Source organism: Mus caroli, unplaced genomic scaffold, assembly GCF_978045245.1.
Source record: "Mus caroli unplaced genomic scaffold, Mus_caroli_1 scaffold_4, whole genome shotgun sequence".
NCBI classification, from domain to species: domain Eukaryota; kingdom Metazoa; phylum Chordata; class Mammalia; order Rodentia; family Muridae; genus Mus; species Mus caroli.
Window position 1 is genome coordinate 124,048,253 of NW_028227259.1, and position 20,282 is coordinate 124,068,534.

General features: G+C 47.4%; 1 protein-coding gene across 4 annotated transcripts in view; it reads left to right on the top strand.

The window, feature by feature from the left end:
- The window catches only part of Tbx5 (T-box transcription factor 5), an 86,899-nt gene extending 67,120 nt beyond the window's left edge, over nt 1–19,779 (top strand). For all 4 annotated transcript variants that reach the window (XM_029478102.2, XM_029478099.2, XM_029478100.2 and 1 more), the window contains exons 8-9: nt 7,437–7,663; nt 19,168–19,779. In XM_029478102.2, the coding sequence (XP_029333962.1) occupies nt 7,437–7,663; nt 19,168–19,742 (802 nt within the window). In that variant the 3' untranslated portion in view covers nt 19,743–19,779. The remainder of the gene's footprint in view (nt 1–7,436; nt 7,664–19,167) is intronic.
- The last annotated feature ends 503 nt before the right edge of the window (nt 19,780–20,282 follow it).

Consider the following 20,282-nt stretch of genomic DNA (forward strand, 5'->3'; position numbering starts at 1 on the left):
CAGATGAAATTTAATCTACGTCACAGAAATAAGCCATTTCAGCCTAAACTGTTCAGTGCGTGCACCATCAATCAAGATTCAACATTTTTGTTCACGTTTCTTCCCTTTAGCTAAGATTTCCAGAGTGAGAGGCACACATCATAAGTTTACCTTTTTCTTCTTGACAAATGTACGCACTTGTGAAACCTAAATCTCTGTCAAAATCCAGAAGCTTCCATAAAATCCGCTTATTCCTCTTATTGGCACATATAGGTGTATGTATGTGTGTGTGTGTCTGTGTGTGTCTGTGTATGTATGTGTGTGTATCTGTGTATTGTGTGTATGTATGAATATGTGTGTTTATGCGTGTGCATATATGTGTATTTGTGTGTATGTGTATGTTTGTATGTGTGTATGTGTGTATGTATGTATATGTATATGTATATATGTATATGTGTGTTTATGTGTGTGCATATATGTGTATTTGTGTATGTTTGTATGTGTGTATGTATGTGTGTGTGTACATGTGTATCTATGTATATGTGTGTGTTTATGTGTGAGAGTATATGTGTATTTGTGTGTATATGTATGTTTGTATGTGTATGTATGTGCATGTGTATGCATGTGTATGTGTGTGCATATATGTGTTTGAGTGTGTGTATGTGCATGTGTATGTGTGTATATGTGAATGTGTGTGTGTGTGTGTAGGCTCAAGGTTAAAGCCAAGTGTCTTTCTCAACCACTCACCACCTTATATATTGATGAGGGGGTACCTTGCTTGAACTCAGAGCCCATTGGCTCAGCCAGTCTAGGCACCCAGTTTGTTCCTGGGATCCCCTGTGTCTGCCCCTCTTACACTGGGGTCACAGATGGGATGCCACATCCTCTCAGCATTACGTGGATGCTGGGAATCCAAAGTCTGGTCCTCAGGCTTGTTCAGTGAGTGGGTTGCCCACAGAATCATCTCTTCCTGCCGGCAAGCTTGTCGGGTTTGAGAACTGACTGTAAGTCTGTTCTGTGTAGTGCAGTGTGTCAGATGGAAGGGAAGACTGTTTGGGGGACAGCCAGCCAGAGCTCACTAAGGCTGAGCCACATTCACACCTCACGTTGATGCTCTCCATAGAGTTGCTTCCATTTGACTCCCAGATGTCCTGCAGGGTGGGCCTCCTTCCTCCAGTCCTGTAAATGGAAGAAATACAGCAGAGGACCAAGAGACAAGGGAAGCTATCCTGTGAGGGCCCAGGTTCCCCATGATTTGGAGCTGTTTCAGTAGCATTTGCTAAGACCTCTTTTGGACCATTGGATCTCTTTCAGATAGTGGACATGAGTGCACACCTCTCCCTAGAAAACTGGCAAGCCCAGACTGCTCGATCTCTGAGATGGGGCTGCAGCTCAGAGCCCTTTCAGAGCCTGCTCGATGCAAAGCTCTGCTTCCACATGTGCTATCCAGGATGGAGTGATGCACACCCATCCTCCTAACTCTCAGAAGGCTGAGACAGGAGGATCGGAAGTTGGAAGCCAACTTGGCTATATAATGAGATGCCCTAACCTACTGCACCCCCCCGCAAAGTGAGACTTGGGGTGTAGTTCAGTTGGTAGAGTACTTGCATAGGATTCAGAAAGCCCTGGCTTCCATGCCCAGCACTACATTAGCCAGGCCTTCTGAGCATGTCTATCATCCTAGAACTTAGACGCAGAGGAAGGAGTATCAGGAGATGGAGGTTTCAGGGAGGGTTGGCTTAGCCGCTAAGAGCACCTGCTGCTCAATTGGAGGACCTGGGTTTAGGCCCTAGCACCTACATATCTGCTTACAACTGTCTGTAACTCCAGTTCCAGGGGATCTGGTGCCCTCTTCCGAACTCCTTGCACACCAGGAACACATGTGGTACACACACACACACACACACACACACACACACAAGAAGAGCTTCTACACACACAAAATAAATAGATCTAATTGTTAAATATAAATTTAAAATATGGAATGGGGCTGGAGAGACAGCTCAGTGATTAAGAGCACTTGCTGCTCTCTCAGGAGACCTGGGTTTAATTCCCAGAACCAACATAGTCCGGTCCCTAGGGGATCCAATGCTCTTTTCTGGCCTCCATAGAGATCACACACACACACACACACACACACACACACACACACACACACACACACACACACGGTACACAGACAGTCATGCAAAACACCCATACACATTCAAAACCAAACCAAAACTAAAACAAATGTTGAGGGTAATCCTTGGCTATCTATTGAGTTTGAGGACAGCCTGGGCTTCCCTTCTCCTCTCTTCTCCTTTACTGAGCTCTGTGTCCCCATGTGTGATAAGTCTGCCCATCTACCAACCATCTCAGAATTCCTAGAGGCCACTGCCATTATGATCCCATTTTACAGAAGGAGACAGAAGCAAGCAAGGAGGAAAGAGAAACCAAGAAGCCACCCACCATGTCTGTGGCTGGGTACTTGATTACAGAGCATCCACTCAAACAGGCTAGCATCAGGACCAGAAACCGGTTGCTGCTACTCTTCATAGAGATGTATAGCCCCACGGTCCCAGAGCTGCAAAGCAAGGGCTATTAGCAGAGAGGGAAGTCCTTCAGAGAGTCTTGACCCCTCCCTCTCAACCACACAGCCCCAGTGGGAAATGTATGTAAACTATTTGTGCCTATTTTCCACAGTGAGACGATTTCCTGCCCTTCTATCATGAGAAATGAGAACCAAATGGATTTGTTAGCTGCACTGAGCTTCGTGTCACCCCGGGTGTGCCCTCCTGGTTCCCGCGGTGCCCACGTATGTCAGATCAAAATAACTTCCCCCGGTGGTTGAACATACCAGGAAAGTTCCCTGGGGGAATGAATTTGCCCGGCCCTGGCCCGTTTTAATTTAGGTCTCAGAGGAAAATGCAGAGCCAATGAAAGAGGGATTTACCGCACAAGAACGGGGCTTTAACAGCTCTCACCCCACTTTGGTTGTTTTAAAAATGCTGCCAGAAATTGGGTAAAGCATCTGCCGGGAGAAAACAAAAGCGTCTCCGCCAACACCAGCTCCCTGCCACCTGCTTTCGTGAAAAGGCCGATTCAGCCCGCTGCAGTGTAGAGGGAAGGTTCATTAGATGCCAGGCGGCGGCTGATGGTGCAGTTTGGCCCTCGGTTTCAATATTCCCTTGTAACGTTTTACAACCCAGACCCGTGGACAATGGCGTCATTCAGTACACTCCCGTGCTCGCTCGCAGGGAACAGAATGTCAGGGAGCCTGAGTCAGGGAGGGGTCTGGTTTGTGGGTTATGGCACCCAGGGAGAGTCAAGGAACTCAAGATCTGGCTTGTGTCTGGTGCCTCGGATCAGCTTGATTGGTGGGGTGGGGGCTGGAAATGGTGGACCAATGGACGGAGGGATTGAAGGCAAAAGCAGCAGACTGTCGTGAGCAGTGCGTCTTGTCCAGTGCCCCCTGGCCCTGCCCTCTTGTAGCCTATCCACAGTTCTGTCTTTTCAGCCCAGCCCCTTCATTCGTGAGTTTTCTTATCTGTATGGTAATTCTTACATAGTCACGTGAAACGAGGGACGATCTGGGCTCAAGAGAGGGAAGACATTGAAGGCAGTCAGTATGGTGGCTGGAACACGGATCGTGGAGGTGATGGTGGGAATGGGAGTGCTGCTGCTGCTGAAGGTGGTGATCGTGGTGGATGATGAAGGTGGTGCTGCTGATGTTTGATGAAGGCGGTTGTGATGCTGATGATGGTGCTGGTGGTGATTATTATAGTGATGGTGGTGGTGGTAATTAGGGTGAAAACCTGTGTGTGTGCGCGCACACACACACACACTTTTCAACCGTCACTATAGTTCTACAATGCTTTGGTTTCTTTGTGGACATTTTTAAGCTGCAGGTGAAAACAACCCAAGGCACCATGGTGATGCCACCAGACAGGGGCTAACAGTCTCTCTGACTGATCTATCCTTTGATTAGTCCACGAGGAGCTCCATGGGGACCACCCTGCTGTGGTGTACTTCCCACATCTCTCTCTCTCTCTCTCTCTCTCTCTCTGTCTGTCTGTGTGTGTTTCTCTCTCTCTCTCTCATCTCACTGGATGGAGGAGGCAGGCCGACTTCCCTCGCCCACAGCCTGACACCTGTCAGATGGCCTCAGGACACAGCATCTCAGGCACTAAACGAGATGTTCTTAATACATGCTGGGGATGATGTTTGAAGCTCCTTAGAGAGAAACAAGCTGTGAGGGACATGTGGTTATTGGGGATAATATCACTTTTCCACTTCTGGAAGTGTTTATAAAACAGGGTTTGGCCTTTCTTGGGGTGAGTAATTCTGCAGTTTGGCAAGGCTGGATGGGAGAATTCCACAGAGCACGCTGGTCCGCTCCCTTGTAAATTCCCTCCGCCAATATTTTTGGAGGCTTATTTTCTTTAATTAAAAAAAATAACCATCGCCGTTAAACATATAAAACCCCAAATGATTTCTCCCTTCCTCCTGGAGTGCTGATGGGCCAGCATTTGACCTCAGCAGACTCAGGCTGAGTTGCCGGTGAGATCTGATGGCTTTGGTACCGTTTTATTATTGTGCTTTTTTTCTTTTATTCTTCTTGGTTTTTCCATTACATGGTTTGAACCACAAAGCCAGTGCTCTTAAGCTAATGCCATTTCACTTAGCCTCCTGGCTGACTGGTGGCTGTGTGGCTCACATCCCAGACGGGATCCAAGATGGCATAGGCCCCCAGGGGAAGCGTAGCTGAGAGACTCTTGGGTGTCATGAGTGGTGGATATGAGTGTCACGGAAATTTGGCAGCTCCTGAGTGTCCCTTGCCTGGCTACAGTGATATGTTTCCTCATAACAGAAGCAGAGGCAGAGAGTAGAGGAGGGTATATCCCTGGTGTATAGAAAGGGGTTTTCATTCCAGGCCTCTCTGCTTTAGACATTAGAAGGAGTGTTTACATAATAGGTGAACTTGAATTCTTCTGGTTGCATCTTGACCAGTTCTGGATCTTTGGGCAAGTTGACTAATCTCTGGGGTTCAGTTTCCTAATCTGTACAATGGGCACAGCAACCATAACCTCATCACAGCATCATGGGAAGGGTGCCATGGGCTCTTGCTGGTGGCTGTGCATATGGGACTTGTGTCCCTGTATGCTTTGTATTTTATTCTATTTGTTGGCATTCAGGTATTAAAACTCGGGGCCTTGTATGTCCCACGGGAATACTCTACTACTGAGATACACCCCTAGCCTGTTATTAACTAGCTAACAAATTGAGGCACCAGGAATTGAACCCAGATCCTTAAGCTTGCCAGGCTACTGAGTCACATCCATACCTATCTATCTATCTATCTATCTATCTATCTATCTATCTATCTATCTAACTATCCTCTCTCTCCCTCCCCTTCCTTCTCTTCCCCGCCCCTCTGTGCTGGAAACCGAACCCAGAGCCTCATGCATGCTAGGTGAGTGCTCTACCTCTGAGCTACACCTCCACTCCCAGTTGCACACTTCAATTTCCACAAGTAAACATCTATTTTAGTTGCACAAGAGGAGCTGAGTGAATACCTCAAGCACCTCGTCTTACGCATGTGATCGCTCAGAGTGAGACTAAAACTATTTGGATCAAAAAATCACTGTCGGGTGGGGGAGCGTGTGGGGGAGCGTGTGGGGGACTTTCGGGATAGCATTGGAAATGTAAATGAAATAAATACCCAATAAAAAAAATAACCGTAAAAATGTCCCAAAAGATATTTGATTCCAGGTCATGAGTAAACAAATAAATAATACATGAACAAACTCTGACATTTGGAGTTTCCTGATCCCAATGTGCCTTGGGTCAGAATATGTCCCTAGGGGGCCTCTGGCTGAGCATTGAAACCTATACATTTCTCAGAATACTGTGATTAAATTCATGAAGCACATACTCTAGGTAGGAGACTAATAGTTTTGAAATGGTTATCAAATTATTGTCATAGTTATTATTATTTTGGGCTCCTGATCCTCCTGCCTCTGCCTCCCAAGTGTTGGGATTAGATGTGTGATCCACCACGCCAGGCTTATCTGGTGCTGGGGATCAAATGCTGGCCATCATGCATACTAGAACACTCTACTGGACGGTTACATTCTCAGCTACATCATCAGAGGGACCAGATTCTGAGAATCCAGTAGGATGGAGGCTCAGTGGGCTATGTGAGCAATGCATTTGGATCTGTGGCTTCCATCTTCTTTCCCCTCCCTTTCCCCTCCCCTTCCCTGTTTCTCTTCTTCCTATTTAATACAATGGCAGCAGCAACGATGGCAGGCTCCTGCCAATCTCCTCACTCACTCACTCGCTCAACATTATGGTCTCTTGAAAATTATCTAATTTTTAAATTTCATTTTTAATTATGTGTATGTGTGTAGGGAGGGGATTGTGTGCACATGAATACAGATACTTACAAACTCCACAAGACGACGGTGTCGGCTGCCCGGGAGCTGGAGTTATCGTTGGTTGTGATGCGGGTGCTGGGAACCAAATTTAACTCCTGAGCCATCTCTCCAACCCCTGAGGATTCCTTCCTTTTATTGTTGTTCTTGTGATGATGATGATGATGATGATGAGGAGGAGGAGGAGGAGGAGGATTCGTGTATGTGTGACTGTAAATGTGATATGTATGTGGGGGATGCTAGTACCATGGTGTGCATGTGTAGGTCAGGGCAGCACAACTTTGTGGAGTTGGTTCTTTCCTTTCACCATTATGTGGGTTCCAGGGATTAAACTCATTATGTGGGTCTCCAAGTTTGTGCAGCAAGCCCCTTTACCCACTAAGCCATCTTGCCTGCTCATGAACTAGAGATGTTTATTTCCCTCAACTCACAGAAGGGAGAAACCAAGCCATAGACTAGTTAGATATCTCAACGTGACAAGGACATCAACTTAAAAGGAAGTAGAGGTTACAATCAGGGATGTGTCTGGATTAGAATGACCTAAGGCTGCACCTGACCAGAGCAGTCTTTTACTTGGGCAAAGATACAGCCTTAAAAAAAAAAAAAAAAAAAAAAAAAAAAAAAAAAAAAAAAAAAAAAAAAAAAAAAAACGTGGTCAGAGGTCAGAGGTTAAGTCTAAGTATCTAGGCAGTGCATCCGGCTTTGAACTTAGATAGTTCAAAGATAATGCAGATGAGGGGAAATAATTTCATGTGTGGCAGTGGTGGGCAGGGATTCTGAGGCGCCTTTGCTTTCCTGACTGTAATAAGTCTGTTTTCAGACCTACTCGCCTGATGTACAAGACGTGAGAAGTGAGTGTTGGACATACATTCATGGCATGGGATGCCAGGGGTCAATGGCTCTGGATTATCAAAGACTCTCTAGTTTCTTATTTTGTTGACTTTTCTGTTGGACTCGTTGACACGACGCTCAGCAGGGAGGTGAAGTTCCATCAAAGCACTGGGGAACTTATTTTTCTCTTTGTCTTCTTCCTTTCAGTAAAGAGTATCCTGTGGTTCCCAGGAGCACAGTGAGGCACAAAGTCACCTCCAACCATAGCCCCTTCAGCAGCGAGACCCGAGCTCTCTCCACCTCATCCAATTTAGGGTCCCAGTACCAGTGTGAGAATGGTGTCTCTGGCCCCTCCCAGGACCTTCTGCCCCCGCCTAACCCATACCCACTGGCCCAGGAGCACAGCCAAATTTACCACTGTACCAAGAGGAAAGGTGAGTGTGGCAGGCTTGCTGGGGCTCTGCTGCCCTTACTGCTTGCTGCCATGGCGGTGCAGGGGTGCTTGCCACCATGGGGGGGGGGAGACACAGAGCGACATCTGTTTGCTTATTATTTATTTATTTAAAAGTAAGTGACACAGAAATATAGAGGTAATAGGAAATTCAAACCATGTAGTTAAAATTAAGAGGTTCATTTAGTATGTCTCTCAGTTCAGCCTCTCCCTGGATAGGATATAAAATGTCCAGATTGGCTTTATTCATTTATAAAGCATGCATGTATATAGCATATGTACACATATATACACACATACATATACATACATACATGCACACATTCCTATACACAAACATATTCATATATATATACATTTACAGACATACATATACACATAATATACACAAACATATACATATACATACATATACATATGCATGCATACATGCACACATATATACACATGTACACATATATACACACATAACACATACTTTATACACATATATATACATTCATGCATGCACATACATAACACACATATATACACATATGTACACACATACATAACACATATATACATACATACATAACACACACATATACACACATATATGCACACATACATACACACATACATATGCATACACACAGAGACATACATCACACACATCACACATGAATAACACACACATACATACACATGTACATATACATATACACAGAGACACAAACATCACACACATTACACATGCATAACACACATATACATACACACATAAATAGACACATACATATACAGACACACAGAGACACACACATCACACACATTACACATGCATAACACACACACACACCATACATACAGCACACACTCCTTTATCAAATGAGAAATCAATGATTTTCCCTAAGCTGTCTGAGCCAAAGGGTCTGTGTCAGGAGAAGAAATGTCTGCCAGCCCCTTTTTGGGAGCCAGAACCACCATAGTTAGTATGTACGGTGTGGTTGAGTTTAGCTTATCTGAACATTTGCTTGTGTTTGTGTGTTTTGACAGAAGATCTTTCTGTAGATCAGGTCAACCTCCCTTGCAATCCTTCTGCCTCAGACTCCCGAGTGAGTGCTTATCTTCCCTGGGTTTCTCCCTTTGTAAATGGGGACAGGTTGTCTCGGAGCACATGATGCCCATTTACACCCAGCAGGTTGACACTATCCCAAATTGATGGCATGTAGTCACTGTGAATACTGAGTCCCTGGAAGATACGAAGAAACAGTTATTGTGAGGCACTTCCAAGGTGGAGATAGCTTTCACACCACGACCTTCAGGGTCAGACAGCAGTGGTGCAGCTCACCTTTGGGAGTTGGGAGCTTTCTTTCTGAATATGGGCTCGTTATTTAACCTCTGTCTTCTCTGTTTTAAATGAGACTGCAGTTCAAGCTCAGGGTGGGAAATGTCTTGTGGCTTGATTTGATGGTGCAGGCCCATGCATATGCTGTGTGCTTGTCTGGTGTGGGTTCAGTCAGTGGCCACTGTGTTATTCTCAAACACCTAAGTCATAGTCTGGCCTGTTGCCCCTCACTCCCCAAGCACCAGTTCTGTGCCTTCAGAAGTCCACTGGACTTTTGGTTAAGCTCTTCACCAGCAGGCGACACCAGCAAAACTGTTGTAGTAGAAATCTCAGGAGCCGGGCTTCCCAGAGGAAGGAAGCCAGGTCTGACTGACTAACACAAATGCCCCATCCTTGTGTTTGGAAGGAGAGACACTCTGGCATTGGTCCTTGCCTGGGGATGATGTCTGACTTCCAGATGGACCCAAACCCATTCAAACTCCTTGGATCTCCAAGGCCTGAACAATGTCACCCCAATAAGCCCCCAGCCGGGCTCCCCCCAACATCCGCCCTGGGGTGGGCTGGATACCAGATGCGGCAAGCTCGTCTGTTCCCTCAACTCTCAGAGAGGGAAAGAGTATCCAAGGAGGAGTTCCTGTTCAGATATCCTGCCTAGTGTGACAGCTAAAAGGGTTGGTCTCTGAGAAAGTCTTCTCCCATTGTAGGCATTCTGACAGGTGGTAAACTGAGACACAGCAGTAAAGGGCTCGTGAGTTTTTCCTTCTAAGACAGGGTCTTACCATTAATCTCAGACGGGCATCAGACTTTCTATGTAGCCCAGGCTGGTCTGAAACTTGTTGTGTAGCTCAGGCTGACCTCAGACTCCCTGTATAGCCTGGGCTGGTTTTGAATTCCAGTCGTCTGCCTGAACTTCCCAAGGACTGAGGTTGCAGGCTCACAACACCATATCCATTCGGCCGGTGGTTCGAGAAGGTGGAATTAGTAGGCAAAAGCTCTGTCTGCGCACTCTGTACCCTGCATTGCTCACTGCCACACTTTCTTGTCTGCAACACCGTCACTACATTCAACATGTCATCTCCTGCAGGGAATCGTGGCAGGGATGGGTCCTACATGGTCATAAAGAGCTCAGCAGGTTTGCATTAGGGAGCTCTGTCGATTAAATTAATGCCAGACTCAGGGGGGGAGAGAGAGAGAGAGAGAGAGAGAGAGAGAGAGAGAGAGAGAGAGAGAGAGAGAGAGAGAGAGAGTTTTGAAAAGAACCAAACCCATTTTGGGTCAGTAGTCACAGCACTGTCCTCAGCCACACCCTCTGTACAGATGTGGTGGGACGGCCACAAATACCAATCAAGGCAAACCTCCTTGGTTAGCTGACCTTCAGACTCCTAGGTGAATTTAGAATCAGCACAGCAGGGCTGGAGAAAGGGTCCGCCCGCCTGTGACCCCTGGCTGCTTGCAGTCCAGTGACCCTGGGAAATTGCCTCACCTTTCTGGGTCTTGAGTACTTCTGATACAGGTCAAGGATAACTGTAAGCCTTACCTGTTGCATTGAGGATGAGGGGAGGAGAGACTACATGGGAAGTACCTGGTCTGCTACTGGGTATGGCTGAACAGCCCCAACATATCTGTGATCACCTCCCTATCCTTTACAGAGGACCTGCTGTCCCAAGTAGCCTGCTGTCCCAAGCAGGCTGAGCATTGTGTAAGTGATGATAGAACTGTGTAGTTAAAACTGGAACAGCAAATGTTCTCCTTACAAGCCTGAGTCCCCCAGAACCCATGTATAAAAGAAGCCAGGTGTATGGGCACCCATTTATAAGCCCAGGGTTAGAGAGGACAAGGTTCGCTGGTCAGCTAGCCTTGCCTAGTTAGCAAGTTTCAGGTTCATGAGGGACCCTGTCTTATAAACCAAGATGGATAGTACCTGAGGAGTGACAGCTCAGGCTGTCCCCTGATCTCCATGGACAAGACACATGCAAACATGAACACACACACACACACACACACACACACACACAGAGAGAGAGAGAGAGAGAGAGAGAGAGAGAGAGAGAGAGAGAGAGAGAGAGAGAGAGAGCCGCAAATTGCTAATGAGTATCAAATTGTAAGAACAGACTGGGTTGGAGTCATAAAAATGGGAGGCAGCTAGGAGAAGGATAAGAGACAGATGGGTATGTACCCTTTCTGGGGAAGGGTTAGCATGTGGGTGCCCAGATCAGAGGGCAAAAGGTGGAGATAGAAGACTGGAGAGAAAGGTGGGGCCAGCTGGACGCCCCCTAAGCCATTTCCATTAGAGCCTCCAGTGTTATCTGAACAGCGATGGGAGACCATCAGGGGGTCAGCAGCCTGCAAGTATCACTGCTAGCAGTTGCTAGCGCCACTTTGCTGTGATAGGAGGGGACAGAAATGACACCAGACACCTGTTGAGAGGGAGAGGGCAACCTAGGTTGTAAGGCCTGCCACGGTGGCTCAGAGCTGCAGAAGTGAGAGGAACCAGGATTTGGGGACAGGCTGGAGATAAGAATGTGAAAAAAAAATGTTCCCCTCTGTCCTTTCAGATTGGATGCTAGAACTCAGACAGATGGAGGTATTTCCCCAAAGTCCCTTAGCAACTGAGTGGCCTGGCTCGAGATCTTCAGTGAAGTCAGTGGACTTGGGGTGTGTGTGTGTGTGTGTGTGTGTGTGTGCTCTGAAGAAAACCTCTCCTCTTCCCAGAAACCTCTGCCTTCCTCACCACTTTCCACACTTCCACCCCCCAAGGGGAGCTTGGATGACAGAGAAGCCAATGGGGTCACAAGGCAATTCATCATTAGTCCCCACGGTGTGAGGAGATAACAAATCAGGAGGCTTCCTTCCAGTTTGGGACTCGCTAGGAGTGATAACTCTGTGGGTGGTTTCCCCCCCTGGCCCCAGCCTGGCCCTGCTATCTGACTTCCTCTCATTGTCTGTCTGCCTTCCAGCCAGCCTAGGAGCCAGGCCCCATGCAATGTCAAAGGGCCTAGCAGGCCAATGGCCTCCTCTCCTGTTTGGAATAGGCTGTCTCCAGCCTATCTCTCCCTCTGGATGGAGTCAAAAAAGCTGGGCAAGTCTTTTATCAATGCCACTCAATCAAACCCAGGATCCGAGGACTGGGAGGGAGCACTTGTCTGCCTTTCCTCCGACTACCCTGACTCTCTCACCATGCTTTCATTAGCAAACAAACTGACCCAAATAAAGATGTAGCAAAGACATTACAGCGCTGGCTATCAAAGGGAGGTCAGCGATGGAGAGGGGAGGGGGGGAACTGGAAATGGTTCCACAGTGAGCTTTTCTCCACAGGCTGTGAGGTTTGTTTCTAGTACTTTATATGTAGTGTGTGCATGTGCGTGTGTGTGTGTGCATGTGTGCACGTGCACATATTTCATGGTAAAGCTAAGCCCGCAGAGTTCAAGGGACAACTGGCAGGAGGGGATCCAAGCCTTCCGCTGTGAAGGTCTCCGAGATGGAACTCGGGTTGCTTGGCTTGTCAGCAGTGTCTTTACTGACCTGACCCGGTGCTGTGTATTTACCTGACCCGGTGCTGTGTGTTTTAAAAGCAACCTCAGGGTCTTCCCTTACTGAATTATTCAGGGCAGCTTGAGTTGGAGAATGCCCACTCCTCAGCCTGCAGGGGACAAAGAGTGTACTACGCACTAATATCAGATCCTAAGGTTAGAGTGATGACTGACAGAGCCGTGTGAAGTCATCAAACCCTAAGAGGACTTATACCTCGGGCCCTGTAAGGAGAACGCAAGCAGGAGAGAGACCTGCTCTTATGAAACATGCATTCTCATGGGGGAAGCAAGTCTGAGAGCAGCAGATAAACTCTCAGTGGCCGTGGGGTCTGAGCCAGGGTGCTTTCATTTTAACTCCCCATGATGGCATTCCAGTGTCTCCATTTTAACCCAAGTTTTGAGAGTTTGGAGTGAATATGTTCAAAATCTATCATCCATTCATTTATCTCTCTATCCAACCATCCATCTGTCCAAGCATCCATCTATTTATTTGTTCATCCATTCACCTACCCATCCATCCATCCATCCATCCATCCATCCATCCATCCATCCATCCATCCACTCACCCATCCATCCATTTGTCTGTCTATCCATTTATACATGCATCCACCTATTTATCCACCCACCAACCTCTTTATTCTTTTTTTTTTAAAATTTTTTATTGGGTATTTATTTCATCAACCTCTTTATTCTTTCATTCACCAAACTATCCTATCCATCCACCAATCCATCCACTCACCCATTTATCCATCCATTCACCTATCCATTCACTTCTCCATTTATCTACCTGCCCATCCATTTATGTATCCATCCACCCTTTTATCCATCTATCCATCCATCCATCCATCCATCCATCCATCCATCCATCCATCCATCTGTGTCAAGTGTTACAACCCTCCATGTTGGTTGAGCCTGTTGAGTTACAGTAACAGCAGAAAGTCCAGCGCCACCTGTCCTTGCTGTTTTGTGACTCGGTAGGTCTGAATTACAGCCATCTCCTGACTTCCTGCCGACCCCTTAGCTGAAAGAGAGCCCCATACCCTGACTTTCAGAGTCTCTTGTCCGTAGAAACACCACATTTCCCCATGTGAACTCAGCCGGCAAGGGATGTGACCCACTTGGTAACTGTGACCATATTTGCTCAATGGGATCAGTGACTTAAAAAGTGGCTCTGGGAAGCTTCCAGCTCTGGAATCCACCCAAATACCTCAGAGCGTTGGATGACCTTCAGAGAGCCATCTGCCTAGTCTGCCGAGGGAGAAAACTGCTGGGGAGAGGGAGTAGACATGGGTTATGCCGAGAGATAAGATTTGAAGAAAGAGATTCCAAGTGCTGGGCTGACTCACTGGGCATGGCAGGCATACTTGGTATTTCCTTAATTAAGCCTAAGGAGGAGTTTGGGGATTGTCCCCATGCGCAGTTAGGGACTGCGCTTGGAGCAGTTCAGGCCTTTAGCCTGATGCTGTGTGTCTTAAAGCTGTGTTCTGAGCTCATCACTAAATGATTTTTATCCAGAGTTAAAAAACAAAACAAAACAGACAACACACACATACTTCTAGAAGATTCCAAAGGAGCAGGTTTTTCTACAGGGATTGGGTGGCCAGACTCAGGAAGAACTTCCCTGTCACTCAAGAGACTTAGCAGAGTTGCAAGCATCGCCGACCACTTTTCCCACACACCCTACACACTCTCTGAAGCAGAATCGGCAGGTCCCTGGCTGGTCCCACTGGGACACTTGACACCCAGTTATGGCTCTTCGCACAACCAGAGAAGCTAAACCACACCCAGACTACTCAAAGACTAAGACCATATCTTCCCCCCAGACAAACTCAAAGATGACACGCTGTGCATTGATCGTGCCTGACCTGAAGTTTAGATCCTGAGATGAAGCCTGGGAAGGATCTGAGAGTCCTCAGGTTTATCGTTCAGCAGAAAACCAGCTTTGGAGTTTCCCTGCACACTCTGGGCCAGATATTTCTGGAATTACAGGCTGGAATGAATAATTTTACAGTTTTCTAAACTGCATTCTGACCTTTTTCTTATTATTCTCCCTACACCTCCTGTTTAAACGTGTAATGAATCTGGAAGGGATCAGAAACTAAAAAAAAAAAAAAAAAGTTTCCTTTTGTTTTTTTCTCCTGCCAAGGGTACCCTGCAGCTGTACTTTCTGTTGTTGAAAAGGGGAACGCCCTAGTTAATAATAATAAAAAGTTCAAAGCTGTGAGTCTAGCAGTAGTATAAGGGCATAAGGTCTAGTGGGCAGAAGGAAGATCGGAAGGAAGGAATCAAGGTGGCAGACGTGGACATAAGCTGAGAGTCGCACTATCAAGAGTCTAGAAACCCTAACTAGCTGTAAGGCGGCGAAGAAAAATATTTACACTGTAAAACACCTGGATGTCTTCAAACATCTGTATGGTTAGCACTGTGTGCACAGGACACCTGCAGGAATGACTGCAGTTTTCTTGGGCAGTGGTGTTTTGATTTATTTATTTTTTGGTATAAATGTTTGGGGGTACCCCATAGGGTTCCCAGATGTGTGTCAGAATGTCCGGCTAAAAACAAACGTTCAGAGTGTTAGACAGGTACAACCCATGCTGTGTGGGGAGGCATCTGAGCTGCCCACTGGTGTCACCCGGGGGACACGGTTACCCGTGTCACTGTGTGGCAGGAGCCAGGTCTACACTTATCTATCCAGTTGAGGGTCTGCTTTATGAACCGGCCCAAAGGCGTCACCAGTGTGTGAATGTTCACTCAAAGCCATATGTTCCAGTACTTTGTCTGAGTGACAAGATACTTAGCTTTCTTCACGTGCTGCTACAGATGGATGGAGTGGGGCTAGGGGCACACGGATCTGCCTGGCTCACAGCTCCATCCAAAGCACCTGGCACCCTGCCTAGCACTAGGCAGAACTCAGGGAATGCCAGTGGGGTAGCCAGGTGAGGGACATTGGCCAGTGGAAGGAAGGCTGGCACCATAGGCTCAGGAAGTTAGCTCCCACTTGGCTTCCCATCTCTGTCACTCTCTGAGGTTAACTCCCTGCTTCTGGGAAATGGGAACAGAGATAGACACTTTGAGGAGTTGCTGTAAGATCAAGTAGGGGTCACGCCCCATTTATTAAGTACTTCATTCCTCACGTGTGGTCCAACATCAAGTTTTGTGACTCCTGGCCATCCTTGAAAGGCACACAGGAGAGACAACTTCCTTTGTATTTATACTCCTCAAAGACAGCCATAGTTTCCTCCCATCCCCATCCTTCCTCTTCCCTTTCCCCTTCCCCTTGCTCCTTCCTCCCTCCTTTCTTCCTTTCCCTCCTCCCCTCCTTCTCTTCCTCCTTCCCTCTCTCCCTCTCTCCCCCCCTCCTTCCCTCCTTTCCTACTCTCCCTCCATCTTTCCTTTCTTCTCTTCCTCCTTACTTCCTTCCCTCCCTTGTTCTCCCTCCCTCCTCCATCCCCCCTCCTTCCCTTCCTCCCTCCTCTCCCTCCCTCTCTCCTTTCTTCTCTACCTCTCTCTCTCCTCTTCTTCCCTCCCTTTCTCCCCTCCTCTTTTCCTACTCCCTTCTTTTTAGGTCTTCTAAAGCAAAACAGTTGCCTTTCACTGAGCCCAGACAAGCACACAGCATACACACAGGCCTACACCTTCACATCAAGCTTGAACTACAGTCTCATTTAAAACAGTGAAGACCGAGGTTAAATAACCAGCCCATATTGACAAAGCTTCCAACTCCCAAAGGCCACCCCTGGAGTCTGACTCTGAAGGCTATGAGATGAAAGCTATCTCCACCCTGGGAGTGCCTCACAACAACAGTCTCTTCATATCGTCCAGGGACTCAGTATCCACAGTGACTACATGTCATCTATTTGGGAAAGCTGCAGCCTGCTGGGTGTTGACGAGCATCATGTGCTCTGAGACACCTGTTCCCATTTACAAAGTGAGAAACCCAGGGAGGATAAGCACTTGGAAGGCTGAGGCAGGGGGATTGCAAATTATAGGCCAGTTTGGCCTACTAAATGAGACCTTGCATCAAAACACACAGACACAAGCAAATGTTCAGATAAGCTAAACTCAACCACACTGTACAAGCTAACTATGGTGGTTCTGGCTCCCAAAGGGGGCTGGTGGGTGGTGGGTGTTTCTTTTCCTGACACAGATCCTTTGACTCCTCCTCACCTTTCTTTCCCTCCCTTTCTCATTTCTACACACACACACACACACACACACACACACACACACACACACACACGATCAAATCTAGAGTATATCCCCAGATGCAAATGTAATTTTTCTACATGTGTTGATTAGAAAGAGATCTGAAAATGAGAAAAGATGACCTTCAACCCCTGGGGAGGTCAAACTCCCTTTGAGGGATGGATGTGTCTGAGATGACGCCTTGGCAGACATATCCAAGTATGGCCTCCCTGAAGGAAGCAGCCAGCGATGGCAGTTAGAGACCAGGTCTTCCATGAGAACGATGGACCATGTTTTCCCAGCAATGAGAGATGTTCTGAAAGTTATCAGAGGACTTTCTGACACCAATCTTTCTTCTCTTTTTTCCTTCTTTACATGCATGCATGTGATGTGCTTTGACCAAATCTACTCCCTGACAATCTCCTGAATTTAATTTTATCATGGAATGATGTCCACATTGCTAACATGCATCCGTGGCTATGACTTGGGAGGGTGGATTCCTCACAGGCAACACACTAACAGAAGAATCAGATCCTTGTCCAAATGTCTCCAGAGCTCTTAGCCTGGGTGCTGGGTCTTAGGAAGTTTCTGCCCCTCCCCCACCCCCTTAGAGTGATAGAAAACTGTGTGTACATACTTTTCAAAACATCCCATTCTGGGGAATTAGTCTAGGAAATGGCCACCCACAGCACAGTGGTTAGCTCCCAAGAGGGCCAATGGCCCCAGAGCGCCTAAGGGAGACTCTCCTGGGGATGAAGTTATCTCTATTACGCTGTACCAGGACGAATGAATGGGCAGAGGAGCAGTGTAATCCAGTTCACAGGAAACAGTGACACAGGGGTTGGTATTGACTCAACAGCTAGTGAAGGGGATTTGCTCCAAATCCCATCCATCCACCTACCCATCCAGTCTACAACCATCCATCCACACATCCATCTGTCTGTTCATCTATCTCTCACCTCTCTATCCACTCATTACCCAACCACCATCCAACTACCCATCCAGCATCCACCCACCCACCCATCCATCCATTATCCAGCCTCCTATCTGTCATCCATCCATCCATTCATTCATGCAGTTATCCATATATCCATCTACTCATTCATGTATCCATCCACACATTTATTCATCTATCCCATCATTTATCCAGCCAGTCATCCATCATCCCACACACCCCACCCATCCATCTAACCATCCATCTATCCATATATCCATGAATATATCCCTCTATCCACCTATCCATACACCAATCCATCCATCCATCCATCCATCCATCCATCCATCCATCCATCTATCCATCCATCCATCCATCCATCAATCTATCCTTCCATCCATTCATCCATCCACCCATCAATCATCTATCTACCCACCTATAGACACTATCCCTCCACCCACCAACCCACCTATACATCCACCATTCATCTACCCACCCACTGCATGAGTATCTAATGCTGGCTTCATATATTGTGACATTGATGAGCAGACACTTCATAGTGAGACAGCTAGATTACCAGCCACACATCCACCATTATCAGCCACCATGGAGTCCCTGGGCAAGCTTCTTAACCTCTGTGTTCCTTTTCTCTCATGTATAAAATGGGACTAACCCACTTGGAACAGTTGCTTTGAGGACTGTTGGGTCACCTTGTGGGAACTGGTTAGAACACAGCCAGGTATCACCAGCTGTGTGTGTGTGTGTGTATTTTACTGTTGTTGCTGGTCTCTTATTGCTGCCTAAACGCCAGGTTTGGGAGGATAGATGGATGGATGGGGTAATGTATTACCAATCATTAATAATAACATTGGGATGTAGTTGCTTAGTAGAGTGCTTGCCTAGTATAGCCAAAAGTCCTGGGTTCAATTCCCAGAACCACATAAAACCAGGTATGGTGGTGAGTGCTTTTAATCCTGGCTCAGGGAAAGGGGAAGCAGAAAGTTAGATGATCAAGATCCTTCTCGGCTACATACGGACATTGAAGCTAGCTTGAGCTACATAAGAACATACTGATGATGGTGGTGGTAGTGGTGGTGGTGGTGATGATGGTGATTGTGTTGTTGTTGGTGGTGGTGATGGTGGTGGTGGTGGTGGTGGTAGTGGTGGTGCCAGTCATGATGATAAGATGTTTATAGCATTTTTTGATGCCAGACTCTGACTTAATTGATTATTGGACGTATTTTCCCATTTAATTTTCAATGTTTCCCTCTGTAGGAAGCACTGCAGAGGACTTTGTTACATTTTACAGATGGTGAAATTGAATTAATCAAAAGTCAAGACTGTGGCTTAAAACTCACAGCCCGAGGGTGTGCCCATGACACATTTTTGTTTTGTCTTGTTTTATCAGAATGAAGGTTGGAGCTGACAGCCTCTAGTCTCAGGCCTAGTGGCTATCTTCTGGTCCTATCTGTGGTATAGGGTGACTAATATCTTTCCTGTCTTTGCAGATGAGGAATGTTCCAGCACGGAGCACCCCTATAAGAAGCCGTACATGGAGACATCCCCCAGCGAGGAAGACACCTTCTATCGCTCGGGCTACCCCCAGCAGCAGGGCCTGAGTACCTCTTACAGGACAGAGTCGGCCCAGCGGCAGGCCTGCATGTATGCCAGCTCCGCTCCCCCCAGCGAGCCCGTGCCTAGCCTGGAGGACATCAGCTGTAACACATGGCCCAGCATGCCATCCTATAGCAGCTGTACAGTCACCACCGTGCAGCCCATGGACCGTCTTCCCTACCAGCACTTCTCCGCTCATTTCACCTCGGGGCCCCTGGTCCCTCGGCTGGCTGGCATGGCCAACCATGGTTCTCCCCAGCTCGGCGAAGGGATGTTCCAGCACCAGACCTCAGTGGCCCATCAGCCTGTGGTCAGGCAGTGCGGGCCTCAGACTGGCCTTCAGTCTCCGGGCGGCCTCCAGCCCCCAGAGTTTCTCTACACTCACGGCGTGCCCAGGACCCTGTCCCCCCATCAGTATCACTCAGTACACGGCGTCAGCATGGTGCCAGAGTGGAGTGAGAATAGCTAAAGGCCGACCTATGCCAGAGAAGGGGGAGAGAGAGGGGGGGGGGGAGAGAGAGAGAGAGAGAGAGAGAGAGAGAGAGAGAGAGAGAGAGAGAGAGAGAGAGAGAGAGAGAGAGAGAGAGAGAGGAGAGAAGTGAGGGACAGTAGTGATGAGAACCCCGCAGATGCGAAGCTCTAGATCACCCGTTGTAACCTCCGTATCTGGAGCTCCACAGCCACTGATGAGATCAGTGTCCCGAAGCCACCATTCCAAAATTGTGACTCGATGTCTCAGAACCGACAGGACAAACAGAAAGAGTGTCGAGTCCCATCCTACCCCACACCCACTCTCATCAAACCAGGAACACACACACAGCACCCCAGACATGTTCCCCGATTGTTTCTCTTGGCTTCTAGACCATATTGCCTCGCTGAGTGTTGGACCCCGACCGCACAGTGAGAGGCATTCTGTGTCTCAGTGCTAATGTTGACTGTGTTATATAATAAATAATAATATATTTTTTTTCCTTTGGAATTTTCTTACTGGGACCCAGTCCCTTGAATG